Below are 23,052 nucleotides of genomic sequence, written 5' to 3' on the forward strand. Positions count from 1 at the left end.
AGCCTCTACTTACTTGACAAGGTTTCTGACTTCCTCCTCATTGGACGTCACCACATTCTTGTTGCCCACGAACACGAGATAGTCACCAGCCCTGAGTCCCGCGCGCTCTGCTGACCCTCCCGCCGCTACCCTCTCAACCCTGGGTGGCCTGGTCCATACCACGGTGAAGCCGAAACCACCAGCAGTACCCCGGATGAGTCTGGAAGGTGAAGTTAAAATTTAGTACATACGTAATTTATATAGATACAAACCAGAGAAATATTGAAAAGAATATATTATCTTGATTTTTTAAGAGACAATATTATGATGGGCTACGTGAAAATTTTTAATAGAATTGCTATAATGAATGCAAAAGCAAATTATGAAACTCAAGTACATCATCCAGGTAAAAAATCACTTGAAAGCTCTCGATGAAACCAGAATTTCTTAATGTAATATGAGCACCCTTAAAACATCAAAGTGCCAATAAGACATCTTACAGTTAAGATGCAAAAAGCTTCGAAGGTTTTCCTAATTCATTCAAAAACATAAAAGAAGCGCTCTTGTTATATCATCTGTATGTCTGTACTGGTTTTTGGGCGAATTATTCTAAAGAATCATTTGATATGATCAGATAAAATCTTTCAATAACAAAACAATGTAGAATTCATAAAGAATGAAATCTGCATATGTAAATAATTGAACATTTTCTTGATTTTGATTCTCACCTTGACAGATGTATCTTAAAAATATGTTTGTCATTATGAGCTCTTAAAATAAATAATTAATATATTGTTGATAGATCGTACTCACTTCCTTGTGGTAGTGAACGGTGTTCTGCCATTCCTGGGCGCTCTCCTGGGAGCGTTGGGATCTTCAGGGGGGTCCAGCTCCAAGTATCGGAGGAACAGGTGCTCATCAGCCTCTCGCTGGAGGGCAGCCGCCACTGCTTGAGCCTGGCTCGCTGTGGTGGATGATGGGCCGTTTGTTGATACACCTGAAGACATGGGTAATGTTGAAGGTACTTTTGACTTCAGGCTGTAGCTTAATGATATTGAAGTTATTTATATTGGTGCTCTTTATTAAATGTAGTAAGTAAATAGAATAATATTGCTGCTTGAGAAATAAAGATTTTGGAATTTTAAGTGTCTGGCTTGACATTTTCAAGAGACATTTGAAAGAGCTTACCTTTATCATGATTTTCTTTAGTGCCATCGTTAGTGCTAGTTTCAATGTTGTCGGTAGCCATCTTGCCTGGATCCCCTTCAGTCACGCGGTCCTCTCTAACGAATCTGTCATTTGCGTGCGCCTGCGTCGCGTTCTGGCCGCGTCCAGAGCCTTGTTGCAGGAAATACGTGCCGGATATGTCGCAGTTAATTGCATCTTTTAGTGGGAACGAGACACATCCTAAAAACTCGCTCCGCCTGTAACAATGAGAGCGAAATTTCGTAAGTAACAGTTTTTGTACAAATATTGCATTAGAAAGAACCTCGCAATTTGTACATATGGTGAATGTTCCGTACAGTTCCATTGAGCTCGTTTAGGTCAATAGATTGTCTGCAGATGGGAATAATATGTAAATGTACGCAAGGGGGTGATCGTTATACATAATGGTGAGCCCGCGTCGGGACGTGGACAAAAGAACACAGTTGAAATTTATTTCATGAGAATGTACTGGCTACTGATGAAAGTTTATATGAGTATATAAATTGGATAGCGTCAGATCTTTCTCCTATAAAGTAAACGATAAATTAGTTAAAGACAATACATACAGTTACAATAAATAAGGTCACAATAAAATCACAACATCATTGAGGAATAAATACAGTTTTAAGGATCACAAGAAATTGTACATAGGTAGACAATAATACAAACTTAAAAAACGATAATAACATACAAATACATTTGGGTATTAAAAGCAGACAGGGTTTGCAGATACAAAAACATACACTGGTTTGACGATCATAGGTTTTTATATTAAAATATTAAATGGTGATGAAGTAGAGAAATATAGATGAGTCATCGGTAATCTGCCCTTAATGCTGCATGCCCCGGGGGCCGCGACTCGTGGCCTACATACATAATGTGTGTTACGTAAGGCGTCATCGATATGGCCTGCCTGTTACGCATAGTTTCAGGAGTGGGAAGGCTTTTATTGCTTTTTCGTTCGTTTTGGTAAATTTGGTTTCCAATTTGTTGGTTCTCTTCAAAATTTTGTTTCAGTGTTATTCATATTTATCTCTGTATTTCAATCAAATCGATGAATTCTGTAATCTTGTGTAAATGCTTTCTGTAGCCTCTTTCCCTGTTTCTATAAATTGTATCTCATTACTTATCTATACCAATACTTGCACTACAATTTTCTCTTCAATTAAATTAAACACGAACATTCTTATACGTATAGGTATCGTTAGATCTGTGCTTACAAACAGCTGTGCAGTAGCATGCACTCAACAGAAATAACTTCGCGTGCTCTATTAGTATGCACGTAAGGGGAAAGTCCGCCCGACCTTGCAGGTTCATCTGATAAATTGTTCTAACCTAGTCTGGCTTAAACTGACGTAAGGGTTTCTTTTACTTTAAAAGTAATTAGAGTATCAGGCTGCGGCGTTTTTTATATGTAATGTAATTTGGATAGAGAACTGGTATAAATAACGTTTATGATAACAAAGATACATGTGCACTAAAAGTCCTGACTCAGTAACGTAGTTTTCCACATATAGGGGCAAAGTCATAACCAAACCTACAATTTGTTAAGCACACGTCGAAAGTAATCGATTATGAAATATCAAGTTTTGTTTCCGCCTAATCAGGCTGCGACTGTAGGCTCCATATACGTGCGTGATACTTCATCGTCAACCGCTGGTCAGTTCACATCATTATGTCTAATAAGGTTTAAATGCTCCTATGTTGCTTACAAACTGGTAGCAAATTAGGGCAATGTACTAGAGTGTATCCAAGTTTGTGGAATTGCTTGTACAACTAATGATGGAGGATATAATATATTAATACAGTTATGAATGATACTTATGAATACGGAAAGAAGATCGTATATTAAAATACAAGGAAATGAAAAATTTAAGACAGATAGCACAATATTGACATCGCTTAGTAGAAATGTTTGGCAAAAGTAACGAATAGCCGCCTGGATAAATCTATCGATCCTCAATTACGCTGGTTATTAATTGAAGCAATTTCAACTTGAGATTTGAACACCACCGGGCTGGCTGGCAGGGGCGCTGGAAATATAAATTGATTACGAATATTAATTGGACACCGAAAAGCTCTCGAAATTTTGCAGCGGATTTTTGCTGGTCGCAATTTTAAAGTTTCTGTGAGCGTGTATTGAATTTTAGGTTTCACCCCGTATAATAGCCATATGAATTCCAAATTGGATTTACACAGATAAATGTTTCGAATGAATTTATCCTGAAAAGAAATGTAAAATTTTATTTCGATATTGTTAATTATTTCCCTTCTGGGTTCAACAACATTATGATGCAATCGATTTTCATACAAATGCATGATATGACGTCTAGACATGGTCGTGTTGAATTATTTATACTCCAGGGGCAAATTACGTCCACTTGCATGTATTATACTGTTGGTCGTGTATTACCATACATCTTTTATGTGAAGCAATCTCCGAAATTGATCGGTCCGTAATAGCTGTCCTTAAATAAAACACAAAGAAATCCACATTTGTTTGTACATTATTTTCGCGAACAATCGTTCTTCAATCAAGTGGCATTACATTAACATGTTCTTCTCTTGCTTGCGTCTCATCTACATTCATTTCTTCTTAACATTTTTGATTTTGTTTCGCTTCGCTTACATTTACGCACAACATATATCTATGGGGTTCGTGCAGGGTCTTCCCCTAATCACATAAGCCTCTAAGCATGCAAGGGGCTGTTCCAAAGCCTTTCTCTCCCATCCTGTGCATTACATTGGAGTGCATCCATGCGTACTAGAGTGACGGGGACACCAATCGCAACACTTACGGGGATAGCTGTCACTCTTCTGATATCGTGCTGATGGTGGATTCCGTTATTCTGTCCATGATATCGGCTGGGAGGCTGTTCTTTCGGGTTCTTTGTTCGGGAGGGTCCCATTCTGGGAGACTGTTTTTTCTGCTGAGCTGCATGTGGCGATGGGCGTGTTGGTGGGAGCAGTGCTGCCTCGGCGGCGGGTCCTCCCGGGAACGCGTCTGACTCAGACCCGCGACCGTTTGGGATACGAACGACATCTTTTTTGTGAATTTACTGTAAAATATACGGGTTTATAGTTGGAACAGTTGGGGGAGAAATGCTTTGGTTGCGTTGTTGTAAAAAGCGTAGAATCATCATTCTCATCGTTTTTTTTTAAACCTAATTGTAGTCTTACCAAGTAGTGGTGGTCATGTCTATTTGAATGTCTTCAGAAGTCAAACAAAGTTCTTAGCTTATATCAACAGCTTCGGCTCTGTTTATGTAATTTGCCTACTTACTACCAATAAGTATGTTGCGATACTAATACGAGCTAATGAAGAGCAGAACATCCAATTAGTGTCAATTACCATAAGATTGGCTAATCTAATCTAGGCTAATTAACTCAATTAAGCCTTACAAAAGCGTACGTTACTATTTAGTTCACTGCCTTTATCTGACTTATTATGTGCTAAATGGTAATTGGGAATCAGGTTAGTGTAAAAACTGGCCTTTCAAAATCGCAAATTGCAGAATTTAATGGGTAAATTGAAGGGCGGTTTTTTTACGACTCTATTTTAATATTACAGTATATGTAGACAGGAAGAAAAAATACCAATTTCTCAGCAAAAAAAAAAAACAATTTCCTACGTGATAAAAAGTAAGAAAAAACGTTAGTAGGTACATATTTTTCGCATAGCAACAGAACAATCAACATGATAAGTTCAACGACCGAAAGACATACGTTCCATTACACTCCGAAAAAACAGTCCCCGTGGACGAGACCATACAAGTGGAGCCTAACATAAAAAAAATAAGGAACATTTGTAGCGTTTCTTTACTCCTAGTTTGTCAAAAGCTTGTTCATAGAGAGTTGGTTTTCAAGAAATAAGAGTATTAAGTTCCGTAGCCATTTTATGTGGTCTAAAAGTGCCCTTTGTCGGCAAGGCTGAAATGGAGAATGGACCTACAAATCGTTCCGACTCACGCGAGCTACGAACACCGTACATTAATGAATTGCCAATTTATACAAATTACTCTATGCTTTTTTTTACTTTTACTTTCTTTCGTGAGGAAAATTTTGATTATGGAATTCTTTATTTCAGAATATTTCTTCGTGAAATTGAAATATACATATTTTTAAATATTACGGCAGTTTTTTTCGTTTTGGTTGGAAATAGTGTTACTTCACAGAAGATGAATAGAGAAATATAGAAGAAGACATATTGCTGACCCGAAACTGAGTTGGTAGGTTGGTAGGGCAGGAAGAAATCAAGACAAAATAGAGATAAGGGCAGGAAATGATAAAACAGTATATTACAAAATAAGTGACCTGATTAAATTATACATGTATCACACATGGTATCAATACACACGGTGAGTTTTGAAGCCATGTCTTAATAAGCATCTCTACCATCCACCCAGCACTTTTTAATATTTCCACACAAAACCCAACTCCCATACCCATATTACATAACATCTACCTCTATAATACTAAAATACCTCCGCATAGTCCATTTTCATACAAATAAATTTCCCTAATGGCTGCGAAACATACGCGAAATGAGAACTTCAGTCTCTACACGACATGGAATGTTTTCCGTGGTTGTTTTCAAGACATTATTTTTGAAAAATAAACTTTTGGGATTTTCGGTTTAATGGGCCTTGAATTTGTTTACATTAGAGTATTTTTAGAGAATGTTGCATTGTTTTAACTATTTACTAGCTCATGTGAGATGATTTTCTTAAATAGAATTTGGTTTTGAAATAACGTATCTGTCGTGCATTCTTCCAGAGTTAGATAGCTTATGTTTTGAGGAAGGCTATATGCTACTTTTTATCTAAGTGCCAAAAAAGTTCCTACGGAAGTCGGGTGATTCTTTTCTCTAGTATAGAAAGCTAGTAATAACATCTAAATTACAGCATGTGTATTTTCATTGAAGGTTAGGGGTGTGTCGAGTGGTCTATGTTATAAATTACGGCCAAAAAGTAGCAGTAAACGATTCATAGCAGGCCAACTACTTTTCAAAATAAATACTCATACCACCAAACCTCTATCGTACAATAACATCTAAAAAAAACAAAATACATAATACAAGAAAAACAAATGAATGTTGTGGCAAAAACCTACGATATACGTATGGGGGTATTACTCCCATATATCATTTTATTTACTCATATATAAGGGGTAATCCTAAGGGCTGTTTGGCGGACTGCCAATGTATAGAGTTAAGCTATCATATATAGTAGAATGTATGGTACTGTCGAGCTTTTGAGAGCAGAGTACATATGCTCGAGTGAAGAGGAAGTTTTAATTAGGCTGTATTGAATTTAATTAAGCTAGTTTCGTTTGTAAAAGCAAGAACTTTTTTGCTGCAGTCAGTTTGGATCATACACATAATTATGTAGGTTTGTTCTCCTACGTTGAACTGGCGTGGAAAATATGCCTACCTACATATTTTATTGCGCATACGTTTTATATAGAATCTATGCTGTCATTTTTGAGTTTATCGCGAGTAGATTGATAGGGTATGCGGTGGAAAACTTTGTTTTATATAGAGATTTGCATCAGTTTTCCAACTATAGGTTAGTTTAGGTCTTTCAGTGACACCAGAAGTCACTAAATTCCAATATTTTAACTTCATCATCATCATCTCAGCCATAGGACGTCCACTGCTGAACACAGGCCTCCCCCTTTGATCTCCACAGATACCTGTTGGAAGCGACCTGCATCCAGCGTCTTCCGGCGACCTTTATAAGGTCGTCTGTCCACCTTGTTGGTGGACGTCCTACGCTGCGCTTGCTAGTCCGTGGTCTCCACTCCAGCACTTTTCGGCCCCATCGGCCATCTGCCATATTTTAACTTACATATAAAAAAATAATATGTACCCAACGATCCCTCCTGCAATTAACTTCGCCATCTTATAACCAATTTTACGAGCATTTAACAGCTTTCACTATCAATATAACGGTAACCTTTACTTAATAACGAGCAGTTATTGCTCATAAGTATTTGACGAGAGCTATTAACCTTTGCCTAGCGTTAAACTGGGCAGCGCCCTTACAAATGTCGTTTGAGTTACGGCGGTTTCAGACTAGCGTATTATTTGCGATTTTGGGAAGCACGTAGACTCAATTAATCAGCTGCCTAGCCTTTTTAACTATGGGGTCGGCTTCCAATTTAACTGAATGCAGATGAGAACTACTGTTCTATATGAAGCAACTGCCTATCTGAACTCCATAACCAAGTTACTCGGGCGACCTGATATATTTGTCAAACTTTCTGGCTTTAGAATACCCGTAATAACGACCAAAGATGTTCCAATGGTAACTAAACGCGGTTAAACAATTGACAACAAAGTATAGGTAGTGGTTCGAGTGAACGGGTTGTTCGAAATGCGAAATGAAGCGTGTGTTCGCCGACGCACGCACAGAAGAAACTGCTAGTCTGAAATGGCCCTTAAAAATGTCGTTTAACTAAGGTTTACTGACAAGCGTAGACGGAAACTTATGAGCCGACACGGCAAGCAAATATGGGGCTTAACACAATGGAAATGATGACGTCAGTTTAATGAGGAAGTTTGGGCTAAGTGATGTTGTGTTTTGATAGGTTATGGAGCATTTTGGGAGAATTTGGAAAGAACTTTGAAAGTGATATAGTTATATATGAAGGAGTCTTTGGTACTATTTCTTTACCATTTTATTTTATGCCGTATTCCACCGCCTTTTACAAAAAAAATAGCTTCGGCCCGAAAATAAAATCCGAAAGTAAGTCTGTCTGTCCAGCTTTCACGCCATAACTACTAAAACATTCAAAATGAAAGGTAATCTAGAACCTGAGAAAGGAATTAAACTACTTTTATCCAGATGGAGCTTTCTCTAATGTTTCCCTGAACAGGTTGAAACCACGGAAACTAGCTGTTACCGAATATTTTCCATCCTTCCAAAATATCCTCAGCTAGTCAAGAAAACTAGAAGCTTAAAGGGATCCAATGAAACAGCAGCTATTAGCTTAGTGGCAAACAAACATAAAAATAATTTACTCGTGGCCGAAGCATCGCAAACAAGGGAGCCTTGCCCCTATTTGCTCTGAGTGAACGAATTTAGGGATGTCAGTAAAATGTAAGTATCTAAGTTATTTTTTACTAGCCGTTTTCCCGCGGTTTTACCCCCGTCGCGTGGTGATCACTGCCCGTACCGGGATAAAATATAGCCTATGTTTCTCGTGGATAATTTAGCTTTCGAATGGTGAAAGATTTTTTTAAAACGGTCCAGTAGTTTTTGAGCGTATTCATTAAGTTAAGTTTTCCTCTTTATAATATTAGTGTAGATTTAAGTAAGGAAGATTTTTGTGAGCTAGCTTATAAAATTCAATGTTGGTAAATAAGGATTAATTTTAATGTTAAACCAAAAGATATTCTTTAATTATTATTTTCAATAAATGTACCTTAGGAGGTACACCTGATTAGATGATCAAAATTTACGATAAAATATGAATGTAAATGTCCCTAATTAATTTGTTTCTAAAATTCTCTGTATACTTAATTGTAATGTAACATTTTATTTAAAAACGACATTCGAAAGTAACAAAAATCTTTAATTACAAGGATAAAATGAACAAAACTCGGCAAATTATTTGATGTTTAATGTTTCAGTTTTGTTTACCTTAAGGAAAGGTCAATTTGGAAGACTTTCAGGTTTTTTGTTTTGATACAAATCATTTAATGTTTTGTTTGTAGAAGTATTTAGAGAAAGGTAGGTACATAAACATAATTGAGTAGGCACTTGACTTTTGTTTTTGTCATATTCGTTTGTATCCAAAGGCTCCGAAACTGATGAATAAATGATGAAATATTCTTCCATTGTTGGATAGCTACAATATTCCTGAGTAGCATAAGCTATATTTTATTCGGATACAGGCAGTAGTTCCCACGGAACAAGTGGTATCTAATATTACAAAGAAAATTCCTTTGCTTCTATCCGTTTATTCACGGAAAACTCAAAAACGACTGAACAGTTTGTAGCAACACACAGTCAGGTGTGATACTCGTGAGGAACATTTAAATTAAATATATTTGTTTGCAATATAATAGTTGACAACCCTATAATATAGCGAAGGGTTTCAGCTAAGCATTAGTTGAAAGTTGGTCGTTCAGAAACTTGCCTAATAGCTAGGGGGAAACGTTTTGTTGCTTTTCCGCGTTTTACTATGAAATTAAGGTGAAATTACTTCAGTTTTGATAATGAATATAGTGCGAATATGTGACTATATTATTTTCATATATGCCTAACCTTTTCCGAACTATGTTAGGGTCGGTTTTCAGTCTAATCGGATACAGCTGACTACCAGTGTTTTACATAGACTGACCATATTATTTAGTTTTAAAATTTGTACGATTTATGATAAGTTTGGGATCTGTTTAACATTGTAACTTAAATGATTCAATTTCTACCACAATTAGGACCTATAAATTATTGATATACCAAACAAAAGGACTTAACGAGCCAAACCAATTAGCCCATTACGAAAATTTTCCCGCCAGTGTTAAAAAAAAACATACCAACCGATTACACTGGCGGCCTAAATAAACGGGACATTACTGTGCGGGAGCTAATCCGAGATTTACCGAGGGGTCGTTTTACGAGGCCTCAAGTGTATATAGTATCAAATACTGTGGAACGCGCCCGTGAGATCGGCTATTTACTTATTGATAATATTATGTGTTTTATGGGGGGTTTTTAATGTAATCTGTTGGGTATTTTGTAGTTTTTATTTCGTGGTAATGATGTACACATTGGGCTGGGAAAAGGGGCTGTAGGACTTGGTTAGTCAAAATCAAGCGTTGATGTGACAGAAATATGTACTTTGCCTCTATTTTTCTTGAGATACTTAAGACAAAATATGAGAATAAGTAGAGTTAATCCAACTTAACTGTCGGGCGTGTAATAGTTGGCCCTATATATTTGACTGAGAGTTCATTTTGAAGGTAACCCAATCAAAGTTTTTATTCAGTTTGATATTGGCTGGATACCTGATCGTTGTAATGATGAGCAATATCAAATAGAAAACTAATAGGAACCCCTCACAAAATTGGCACACAGACTATCTCTTACTAATTTTCCCGCAAAAATGTCTTCATTTGTTTTTCCTGTCACGTTATTCAGGACAGGAATTTTCCAATACGAACGGACTACTGTTTTACTTCAGGATTGCTATGCAGGTATAGTTCCGGCCTATTCAATAAGTACGAACAAAGGCGTTCAGGCTTCTATTGTAAAACAATGCATAGCGTCAGGTCTTTAGATCAATAGTGCTAGAAAAATAGAGCGGTTGAAATGTTTGAAGTAGGTAAAGTCAAGAGAAGTTGAGCATTTAATGGTACCTTCAACGAGTGTTGTGTAACGTCAAAGTAATTTACGCATATGTATAGGACATTTTGCTAATGTGTTGTCTTAAGAACTTCCCTGTCCCATGAGTCATATGTGATACAATAGATTGTGTCTGAATCGTGGACAGCGAAGTGGTTAGAAGCTATTTTAGTTTATAAGTATTTATATCGCAAGTTTCACTGCACATCCGGACAAAAGCAGCGCATAGTCTTCTTGACCAATGAACTATTAAATAGGTTTAGTTGTTTCTGACATTAGTACCTTAATTTAACCAAACGAACTCTACAAATAGCACCTTGTTAAGCGTATACTTATCGGATGGTTTCAATTTGCTCATTTTATGAAATTGTCTTTATATTTTCCTCAGAAAGTTTATAGAAGTTAAATGAATTCTTTGAGGTGTTCAATAGACCATTACAGACAAACTTATGTATGAGATGCGAGTTACTTACTATAGTTTTTTGGCTTCGTGATAGGTCAATCTATAAACCCATGAATTATGTTATTTTTTCAAGCCTTGGCCTTTAATAACTGCCTTATAAATAATAAATACTTACTTACTTTCTATTACTTTATATCGAGTGTTTTCTTGGCAGAATCGGTAATAAGCGGTGTTCAAACGGTTTTATTTATACGTTCTCTGGTATTAATGAGGTATTATTAATGTATTGAGTATGTTATTTTGTTTTTTTTAATGAGTCACAGTATGTTGCATGTTGTTAACTATGAAATGTATTGAAAATAAGCCAAAGAAATCTTTTAATTTAATTTATAGTCTTTGGTAACAAGAATTGGACTTTACTGTTACAGCCTTTTTTTTTATCGTCCCACTGCTGGGCACAGGCCTCCTCTCACAAGGAGAATTGGACTTTAAAAAATGCATATTAACTTTGATGGAGTGACTGCCTATCCGTCCTCCTCAATCCAGTATATCCCTTAGTAAGACTGGTTGTCTGTAATATAACTTTGATGGACCGACTGCCCATCTGCCCTCTTAAATCCAGTTATAGGGTTAACCCGATACCCTTCAGTAGGGCTGGTTGTACTCCATTTCAGCATCATTCCATCATTACGACTAGCAAACACGTTCAAATGACAGCTCAGATCCGCCAATTTAACGTGCCTTCCGAAACACGGAAGAACTCCAAACTTAACGTGCCTTCCGAAACTCGAAAACTCATCCTGACATAGATGGTCAATCCCCACAAGGGTTGCTTAACCTTATAATCGATCGACCTCTGTTACTTAGCCACTCGCTAGTCTATGCATAGAGTAATGTAGAATAGTGCTCTATGGTTTTAAGGTCGTATTAGTGGCAGGTCATCGCGCCCGGCTTCAGGCTAACCTAATTTAATACACTTTCACTGCATATGGGTAGTTTAGTTAATGTGGTTAAATATTGGATTATATTCGTGTACGGTTTATGAAATAGGGCTTCTTGGTGTGAGTAAAATGTGCCTTGTGATTTGGCCTGAAAATTATATTGTTATAAGTCATTCTATTTTGTTATTCAAAGACTGAACTTTATTTCCATACTAACTCTTGCGGTTTCAACTGCCTCCTGAGGTAACTAATTTACTTACTTGGGCAAAAATATTCGTCTTCTACGATAAATGAGAATGAATGAGAGAATTTTTCAAAGCGGACTGATAATTCCTGAACTTAGCGCGTTCAAGCTAACAAATTAACTCTTCAGCTATTTACCTGACAATACATAGATTCACAGGTACTGACTGACTCATATGCATATATTTTGCAAACTGTTGAATGCACAAAAACCTTGCGAAACAGTAAATTAATTATTTTCACAACTTTTTAACACGTTTTCTCTTTCAGCGTGGCATATCTCCAAGCCGTACTAAGAGCAGCACAGCTTATTCCCTTGCATAACGTACGCGGGCTTGTCATCCATCATTATATCTTTTTTCTTGGCTGTACGCCAGTGGACGGCGGTCGTTTTGGGGAAATTTTATAAGATTTTGTTTTAGATATATAAATACTGATAGACTGCGTCATATTTTAATAGGATGTGCAGCCAAAATCTGTACTAATAAATCTGAAGATTTTATGTTTGGTAGAAAATACAGTATTATAGAACGAGAGAGGGAAAGAAAAGTAGTACCTAGTGTAGATAGTCTATATAATAAGGTAGGCCAAAGGCTCTTTATCGGCATGCGCGGAGTAGGTATTCCATCCGTTGGGATGCGAGTGAAACCACCAAAAAGATTATGCCAGACCAGAAATCATTATTGGTCGATGATTACCAGATCTACTATAAGGTAGTTATGTTAGTATGATATTGACATAATCAAGCAAATTAAGGAGAAGGTGAATGTTGTGACGTATCAGGAAGTTCAGGAGTTGGTGCTAGATAGGCGTAAATGGAAGGAGCTGCACCGACAAGAGCTGGGCTCTTAAATTGATGACGATGATATTGACATGCTCTAAAGCGCTAAATTCATTAATTTCCATAAAGCATAATTACTGTCAAACGACCTTCCCATTGTCTTCTATCCATAGACAAAGTAATAATTACAATTCTAATAGCTCGAACATACAAAACGAATGTTAGATTACGGATCAATTTTTATTCACCTTTGTCCTTTAAAGTTTCGTTAATTTTTCATTGGATATTTATAGAGGTGACATATACAAGCGGATCGTTGAAAATGTTGAAATGTCAGATTTATTATTAGTAGAAATATAGACGAAATAATAATTATGTATCTGCCTCATAAATCTGTCAGTGGACTTTTCTGTATCGATAAGTTACGAACTTTTGTGATTGAAGACTAATAGGAATTATATTAGTTCCTTTTTTAGTCGAAGCATTTTGCTGTTTCAAAAAAATCCCAATTAGTTATGTTCAGTAGTTTTGACAGCCAGATATTTTTGCATTTTATAATATTAGTGTATATGTCTGAGTTAAGCTACTGAAAGGAGTTAAGCTACTTTAAGTTAAGCTACTTTAAAACTTAGTCTTCATTGTGCTAACGACTAATATTTTCTTGTTGCCAACCGTTAGCGAAACATACATAAATTAACACACCAGGAGTGGCAACCTTCAAAAAATACATATAAAATTCATAAGCAGGTAACACGGAGAGTACCCTACAATATACACTGGAAGTGACCCATGGGAAATCTTTTAGAATAAATGGGCCAACTTGAAGTGACCTCTACTTGTTAGTAATATCTTATTCATGATTCTTCAGTAAATAAATATTGTAAAGCATGGCTTGAACATCGATCGGGGTGAAGGTGCCCTTTCTAGAGTTCCTAGGGCTGTGAATTTTTTACTTAATTAATTATAGTGCTTAGTTAAAAAGTTTTTAGTGAAAAGTCGTGCTTATTTTTTTACAAGGGATAGTCAGTAATTTTTGTTGTGGTTCATAAATTATAAGGTTTGTAGTCTTTGGACTACGTTAAGACAGGTTTCCCGGTTTGCGCTCTTAAAAAATCTCATCTCGGTTATCGATAAGTATCACACTAATATTATGACTGAAAGTTTTTGAATATGTGTGTATGTTTGCTACATCTCCACGCGCAAGCGGCTGTCCGGTTTTTCATGATACTTGACAGTAATTTGCTCATATACCACAATAACTTAAAAGCTTCTTTTGAATCAATGTGCGCGGTGAAATACAAGCAGTTCCTTCATAAACCGAGTGAAACCGGTGGCAGAAGCTAGTAAATACAAAATCTTCATAAACAAAATCTTTCGTTAAATAATTCAGTCTAAATTTGATCCAGTAATCTTAATTCTGTATGCATAATTCAGAAGTTACGCTGTTGACACCGCAAATAGGGAAAAACTCGCCTATTGGGCCACTGGGTAAGGGGATAAGTATCTTATGCTGTAATAGATTTAAGGTACATATTCCTTTGTTTGTTTGTTGGACAAAAAGGAGAGCGATAAACGAGCTTGGTTTTTTATATGTTTTCAAGTAATCTATTCTGGTTTAAAAATTACCTATAAAAATAAATGTAAACAGTCAATAATTGTTTGACTACAAAAGTGTCATTTTTAATCAGTCAAAAATATTAGCAATACCAGTGTTACTGCAAAATTTATTACAAAAAGCAAATAAAATGAGCTATATCCTTCAAAAAATTTAAAAGTTATTATCACTTAATGTCAAAAAGTTAAAAACCAAACAATTAGGTAGAAAATCGCAACAGAATCGGTTCAGCTAAGTGTGAGGTAATCGCGCACAAACATGCAGGTTAAACCGAGAATCTCATTTTTTGAAGTCATTTAAAAACAAAATACTTAATACAGAATCATTTTTTAAAGGCATAGAACGACCCTCTTTTTTATTACTTTGAAAAAAAAATCTACCGGTTAATAAATTAGACTTATAAACCATATATGCCACATAAAATACCAGAACACTAGGTACAATAATTCAGTAAAATTTATTATTTTAAATAAATTCTTAGTAATTGCTCTCGTGTGCTCGAGCTCAATAAATGAGCTTTTGAGCCGATAAGCACTGGAACTAGGTTAAGAGGTAGAAGATCTAGTGTTTATAAAATGCTCCGTTTTTATTTCATAGTTATATATCACGCTTGGTTAATGAGGCATGTGTAATATATTTTACAATACCGCATTGAAGCCTGGAACCTGCTAAGCATTGTCAGAAGCTGTCATGGTCATGAGGATTTGAGAAAAGTCTGACCCTAGGGCTTGTTAGGTGATTAAAACTGCACCAAAATGTATACTACTATGAAAATTGGTTACTAAGGAGTATGGAAAGCCTGTTTGTTAATCCTAAGCATGGTCTATCTAGTCTAGGGATTTCATTAGAACAGTTTGAAAGTTCAGGTGAAAATATCTCTTCCTGAAATTAGCGAGATGGCGGAACCTAGGACTTTCCATAAAAGCCTATCCCAGTTTTAAAATGTAGTTATAAAAAGTTTTTTGTAATACATAGGTTAGTAACTGAACAAATTATGTCACTAGGTTTATGAAAGTCAGTAGGGCTAGGTTTTCAGAAAGGCGTGCTTGTCATGATCATCAGCCTTTTTACTACCCCACTAAACGGTACAAACCTCTTCTCTTATAAACAAGGAAAAAGCGTTAAATTGTAGCACTTGGTAGGAATTATATTACTTTCAAACAACCATATTTATGTTTCAATTCTAGTATTAAAAGGATTGATCAAGGTAAGTAGCTATAAAAGAAATAAAAATGGATCCTAAGTTCAAAGATAAAATTCCCTAAAAATATTGAAAATACCAATTTTCATAGATGTTTTTAAGTCATAAGAATAAGTAGAAATTAGAAATAAAAAATCTACAATTTAAAAAGGTATGTGTTAGTGTGCTACCTACCCCGTAACCCACATAGATCCATATTCATGCACTTTGTTCTAGAGGGGATGGAACCCTAATAAGGGATGAATATTACAATAATAATGAGTTCCTTAATATCTAATGATGTCACGAACGTAATTACGTAAATGTTGGCCTATAGAATTAATTTCAGATTTCATATTTCGTAAAAGTATGGAACAAAGGACCATTTTCGCGTAGCTTTAGAAATACCTGGTATATAAGGACTAAATAATTTACTGTGATTGTTACGGATTAATACATTCAGAAAATAAGTATTACATAGTCGTGATTAGAAGCTATAAATCCTAGCTGCGATACGATTATTTGATAAAATTCCAATCTGAAAGGTAAATGAAAAAATAAAAAATGAATTTTGAAACAAAAAAAATATTTCATGACCCTACGTGGGCTCGGTGACAAATAAATCCATGGACGATACGAATAAAATTCCCAATGAAAAAAAAAATGAAATTAAAAAAAATATCAACCTTACCCTTCAAAAAAATTCAATCCACTTTAAAATAAAATAATGCCACCACAATCACTTCACTGCACGGCACTTAAAAAAATCTATGCGTATTTTAAAAAGGGTAGACGCGGCAAAAACGGGACCGCTGTCCGTCTAGGGTCGGCAACGCAACTGCCCGGGTCTGCGTCGTGAGGCAATCGATCGTTGTGCGCAGGTCCAGTCGAGCCAGCGTCACTCCAACTCCCCAATATCTTATGTATGAAAGTGCTACAGGAGGAAAAAGTGAATAAAACCTACTATTATATGATGCGCACTGCAATATTTTACAACGTACTTTTTGACTATCATGTTTAAAATAAGAACGTAGAACACCATAGACTAGTGAAATTTTGAATTCGGAACTCGGCATTCGAAATTCATTATTCATGTCACGTGTCTAGTCGACTTGACAAAGCGTTCACTTTTCAGCTATTTTTTCGTGACAATCGCATTGATATCGGTTGCTTTTGTACACGTTTGGGAAAATTGTACAATGGACTGGAAAATCATTTTTCCTTTCGTATAATACAACTATTTTTCTTCTCGTAAACATGTATAAAATAATCTTATTGAATTTAAATAATTCCTAATACTGTAGTAATATTTTTAATGACAGGTTGTATTGTATTATCTCAAAGTCCTAACTTAATTGAAATATAGACTCTAATAATAACTTTAAATGATCCCTTTCGTATCTTTATTGTTTCAACTTTAACTCAGCCTAACCTACTTATCAGTTCTGAGCTTAAATCAGGTCTGAAATGTTGACTTTTTCAACTATATATATTTTTTTTGCGAGTAAGATTACTTAAGTAAGTAAATCCTGCCTTAGCCACACAAAAATGGTTTCATATATCAAAATTTACTCATACTAAAATGTTAAAATTTACATAAACATATAGCCTGAAACATTCTAATACGGCGTATATAGGCTATTCACACAGGCTCTTACAAATACGGGTCTCAAGAGATTCCATCGTAATCTCTCCGCTACAATTCTGGGCCAAAGATTGCAGTCACGTTGTTAGTGCTCAAACAAAGATCCCTAACAACAAATATACAAAGCAAAATAAGATTTATTTATGTGGGAATAAAAGCCTAAATTCTTTGATCTAATTCTTGAAGGAAATTGAAGTTGAAGCTGCATCACTGTTGCTGTCGACTAGCAGACCTCAACTGGCAGGCTAATATCATTAGGTTCTTATTGGATGGGGAAATTAGTTTTCAAGTTCTAAGGAAACACTTGACGGTATATTTTTTTATAGTTCTTCTAAAGTAGTAGTACTAAATATTGCTTTGCAAGTTGCCACATCATTTATTAATTACAAATATTAATAAATGCAAAAAAAATATACTAAGACCTCTTTCAAATGTAAAAAAAGACATCATAAGTTATTACGTAATCAACAAAAAACATGATGCTCTAGTAACAAAGTACAACTAATATGATATTCCGTGAATTAAAAATAGCTATCACGCTGCCAACCTTACCGTAGCGAGAGCCATACAAAATTCAGGCTAGGCTCTGTTTACCAGTAATGAAATGCGATTAACTTGAGGAATACTGTTACATATTAATGGAATATTTTCAGGTAGGAAGATGGTATATAACGAAGTAATTCTGTAGGCACTTGTGCATGATTGAGCGAGTTATTTAATTATGGAAGCGGTATACTTTGGCGAGTAAAAATAATTTTAGGTACATATAATAAACTTGACTTACTTACTATGATTGGAGGATACTAAGATGGAAAACGACTTAATAAGGTTATGAATATGTATTAATAAAAAATACTACATCTGAAATTAGAACCTCCAACTTTTTAAGTCGATCAAATACAAAAATGTATTCACCTATATTTTAGTTTACTATGCTTGACGTTTCATAGTTTATTTCATAATTTTGATGTTTATTTTATCACTGTAGGAGTTATGTTGAAATCAGCAAGTTATTGACAAACCCTTCGAAACCTTTAAAATTCAATTTGTAAAATGTTACAGGTATAACCGATATAGAAATCCTACAGTACTTAATAGTAGCTTAAAGGGACCTCAAGGACTAGTAAATCAGTGTTACTTAAAATATTAAGGCTCGAACGTTTATTTAATTATAGTTAGAACAATAAATCCGATTTAGTGCCGTTATAAGCCTTGGCTTTGTGTAGGATTATAAATGTCGATAAATTGGAATATCAGCCTTTAAATTTAATTAAAGGTATCTGTTTATATTGAAGTAGTATTTTTTTATTTAATTATTTTTCTTTTTAAGTGATCCATTTTACCTCATTGTCCTCAAACACTATGATTTGATGAACCTCATTGAATTTATGACCTTTTGTTAAATTATCAAAATGTGTACTTACCTCATCTTGTAGCAGCATTTGTGGTTTTCAGTTCAATATTATTTTCAACACACCCAAAATTATAATCGTCACCAATTGATATTTTCATATAAACTTTCATAGCAAAAGAATCATGATATACTCGTACTTATTCAACCTCTATATGTCGTTAATTATAAAACAATAGAACATCAACTGTGTCTCGCGTATATCAGCGCTCCGACATAAAACGGGTTAATCAAGGTCTCCCTAAACGTACCTGTATTTCTTATCTCTATGCCACACAGAGATGTGCAGAACTTGGTGGTCGTAGACAGCAGTTGGTAGTGGAAGCTTCAGATGTCTTTGGAACTCCGGTTCCCTCTTGCCGTATAGTACTGATGTTCGTTGGAAGATGGATCGTTGAGACGGCAGGGATTGGCTCTCTGTTACGCCGCTGATTACGACCTGGTGGGCGAATTGGAGATTTTGTTAGGTCGTACTGTAGTACAGCTCGCAAGAAATAACTTTGCATTTCTGAAGTTAGTTTATTTGACACCTCATATCATATATATGTGATTTGATTATTGTGAAGTCAATAGTTATTTCGTACAAGCAGAGCTTGGAGACAATATCTATACGGACAAATGATTAGGGAATCAAATAGCTACCTTCAATTGCAAAGTTGTTTTACGTGAATTGTCTTAAGTTATTGTTGAAAGCTTTTTTAAAACAAAGCATTGTTTTCACAAACAGCAGTCGTAAAATAATTTACAACCAACCTTCGCATAAGCATTGATGTCATCCGTTTTCCCTGAGGACCTCTGAAGATCTCGGCATCTTACAACTGTGAACATAAAAGAACCATCAAAATAGAACCAAAAGGGACACAACCATAAGAGTAAAATAAATGAAGGTCGATAGTCACCACTCACCGTGCACGTCTATGACGTCATTCCTAGTAATGATTTCTAAATCTATTGTCCCTTTTGGGGCTTGGAATCTCTCGCTAGATCTTTCTAGACGATTACTAGCTACACTTCTTCTTTTCTCTTCACTACTACTTATGCTATTCTCCTCTGGGGAGTAAGTCAGACATCTACGTATAGACTTATGCTCAATGACTGGAGTATGCGTGTCAGTTGGGAGGTAATCATCATCTAGTTTGCTTGTCTTATGAGCTCGCTCCTCACTCAGCACTTTGCCTGGCCTTTTAAGATTAGGCACAGGAGTAATAGGACTAGGAATACCATGTTCTAGAGTAAGTCCGAATAGTTCTCTTGATCTCTTGTTGTGAGAGTTGGCGTAAGGCATCAAACTGCTATGTGATACGTTGGACTTCAAAGATATGTTCTGGTAATCATCAGTTTCAATAGGATTAGATAATGGAGGGCTTAGAGGCTCGCATAATGATGTGTTAGGTAGTTCTGTTGATGGACTAGGTATTCCTATCTCTAGAGTGAGAATCGAAGTCTTAAGATCTTTGGTCTTCCATTGACTTTCATTGCTAACTGTAGACTTTTTCCTTCGTATACACTTCTGCCGCTTTAGCCTAAGACTTGCTCTTTCTTCGGCCGCGGAATATAAGTCAGGTGTTGATTCTGAAGACATAGATTCTAGATTCCCTCTTTCATAAGAAATATTCATAGATTGTGATCTATTGAGAGTTGAACGTTTCTTAGGACTTGCTTTACGCTTCACATCAATAGCATTATCTGGTGTCCTAACTTCTCTTTCATTATAACCATCACCATCATCAAGGATAAAGCATCCAATAGGAAGATTTTTGAGTAGTTTATCATTGACTCTATGAACTGGCATCCTTTTGGTTGGTGTGGTTTTAGGTGAAACTGAGTTTTCTCTAGACAAGTTTACGTATTTAGCTTCTCTGATTAGATTGGTCTTGTTTTCCGCCTGAGGATTTACGAATAAATCTTTTACAGTATCAAGAGGAGGAATTTCTTCATGAATATCTAATACTGGAGCTTTATTTAATATCCTTCTTTTGGATTTTATAATTTTAGTACTCTTTATAATGTCCTCGATCATCCTTTCAAGTGTAACATCTCCCATTTGCGTGGTTGAGACAGTTGAGTCTGTATTGTTGGACGTAGAATCCTTACCTAAGATAAACTTATTCTCCATTTCGGTAGAAGTTTCTTCGTCCCTTAGAGGGATAGTAAAAGGATTTTCTACTTTAGGAAAATATTCTGTAACATCATTTGTGAAAGCAACTCTTTGCGATTTACTATGTACACTCATAGTACTGAATCTTAACGCTGCTAGTTTCGTAGATAAAGGCGTGATTGAGACTGGTGAACATCCATCCCTTACCAGAGTATGAGCATCTTTCTTATCTACAGATGGCGATTTAAATGAACTTTCGAAATCATTCGATTTCTTTCGCGTCCTTTTCAATGGCCTTATATTTGTAAGACTAATATCATTGTTATTAAAGTATAAGGGATTATCCATAAAGATATGATGTCCAAATATGGGAAGAGTAGTTTTTTCAATAGCACTTTTATTGATAGTCAGAGGTTTTTCTACACAATTGAGCACTAGATCTCTGTCGTACTCTATTTCAACTAAGCCATCGTTTATAGTTTTGGTAGTACATACAGGTTTGTTTAATTGTTTTCCTAAGGCAAAAGAGTTTCTACTACTAGTTGTCGTAGCACTTAATCTATCAGATAAATCACTTAGTGATGGCTCTGAAGTACTGTGACTTAGCTTTGGACTGAACGAATTTCTGTCGATAGGCTTTATTCTTCTTTCAGATTTGTACACACAGCTATCCCTTCTAAAAACTTCATTTGCACTCGCCATTTCAAGTTTCCTTTTCTTAGCTTCCCTTACCCTCCTGCTGTAAGTTGGTGGTGTGGGTGGTAAATCTGGTGGAATGTCGTCTCTGGAACTATTTATGTAGTATTTTCTCCTGTCGAACTTCTTGACTGGAGTGCCAGTAGGAGTTATGTTGCTAACATCTTTCAAAGCAATCCCTTCTGGCTTTTTGATAAAACCTTCTCTGTAATAGTTTGGTGTATTTCCTATGTAATTAACATTTTCTTTATCTACGGCTTTCATGTTTTTCCTAACTGCAGCTGATCCTAGGGACCTTCGCTGGTACCTGCTTGGTTTTTTGCTCTTTTTAACTGTTTGTGCATCGAGAGACCTCCTGACTTTATTATTGTTATTGTAATGTTCATCGCTATAATGTTCGTCTTCATTGTCAAGGTCGTTGGAAACCCGAAGGTCTTGGTTCTTTTTACCGTAAACCGCCCACTTCAGCATTTTTGATCTGGAATTAGAAAAATACGTTTATTAAACGTGAGTTATTTGAAAAGTTTGTACCTACATTAAATCCCATTGAATCCATTAAATCCAATTATTCCATTGAAATCAGATTCACATATCAGCTGTTAAAGATTTGTGATAGATACAATTTATTCATTGAACTTTAATGTATAATCGATAAAATTCTAGATTTATAAATCGTTTCAATCTAAGCTTAGAATGACCTTCAGAAGCATCAGGTAGAAAAACTGTGTTTAATCGAAACGCTAATAAAGCTATCTATTAATAAACTGATGGCTGAAGCATTACTCATCTGCGACAGATGTCAATGATACGTTCACAACGGTATGAACGATTATGTATTCACGTGTATACATAATGTAGAGAACAAACATTCACTGATTGGAGACGGTGCTCGTCTTTGCTGTAGACTGTTGTATGTTTAGAGGGAACTCTGTTATTGGTGTCACAATTAAAATGGTATAAGTACTTAATTATGTACATCAACCAGCATATCTTAGGTCTTGTTATGACAACTGATAAAAAGAAGCTTAAATATAGCGTGTTTTCGCTATATTTCTGTGAAATAAACATACTCGCAAAAATTTTATAATAAGTATTCATCTGGCTAGCCTTTTCACGACTGTGTTGGGGTTGGCTTCTAGTCTAACCAGTGTTTTACTTAGAATGACTGAAATAACTCTATAAATTTGATTATAGGCATTACTGTGATTAATAAGTTATGGAGTTTTCTATCTTACTCTTGAGACTTTGCTAGTTTTGCAGCTCGGTAAATCGTAAGACAATTCTACTCTCTTCATCGCTCTGTGGTCAAAGCTGTTGAAATCAATCAAGTTACATTGTCTGTTGAGTCAATATTGATTTTCTCAAGCGTATTGCATGAAAAATTAACTTTCTAACTTGGCAAACATGAAAGTATCTTTGTCAAGAAGAACTTCGAATTCAGATGATTTATTTATTAACTGAAGATGAATGATGGAGTCCCAAAATGTTTGCCCTTTTTTGCAAA

The 23,052-nt window shown here is 35.6% G+C and overlaps 1 protein-coding gene across 1 annotated transcript in view; it reads right to left on the bottom strand.

The window, feature by feature from the left end:
• The window catches only part of LOC124636820, a 59,946-nt gene that overhangs the window by 19,789 nt on the left and 17,105 nt on the right, over positions 1 to 23,052 (bottom strand). The window contains exons 2-7 of the mRNA XM_047172994.1: positions 19,661 to 22,026; positions 19,508 to 19,572; positions 19,006 to 19,193; positions 1,168 to 1,403; positions 793 to 976; positions 14 to 199 (exon numbers count right to left, since the gene is read on the bottom strand). Coding sequence (XP_047028950.1) covers positions 14 to 199; positions 793 to 976; positions 1,168 to 1,403; positions 19,006 to 19,193; positions 19,508 to 19,572; positions 19,661 to 22,019 — 3,218 coding nt within the window. The 5' untranslated portion in view covers positions 22,020 to 22,026. The remainder of the gene's footprint in view (positions 1 to 13; positions 200 to 792; positions 977 to 1,167; positions 1,404 to 19,005; positions 19,194 to 19,507; positions 19,573 to 19,660; positions 22,027 to 23,052) is intronic.

This window comes from Helicoverpa zea, chromosome 2 (genome assembly GCF_022581195.2).
Source record: "Helicoverpa zea isolate HzStark_Cry1AcR chromosome 2, ilHelZeax1.1, whole genome shotgun sequence".
In the NCBI taxonomy this organism is placed as follows: domain Eukaryota; kingdom Metazoa; phylum Arthropoda; class Insecta; order Lepidoptera; family Noctuidae; genus Helicoverpa; species Helicoverpa zea.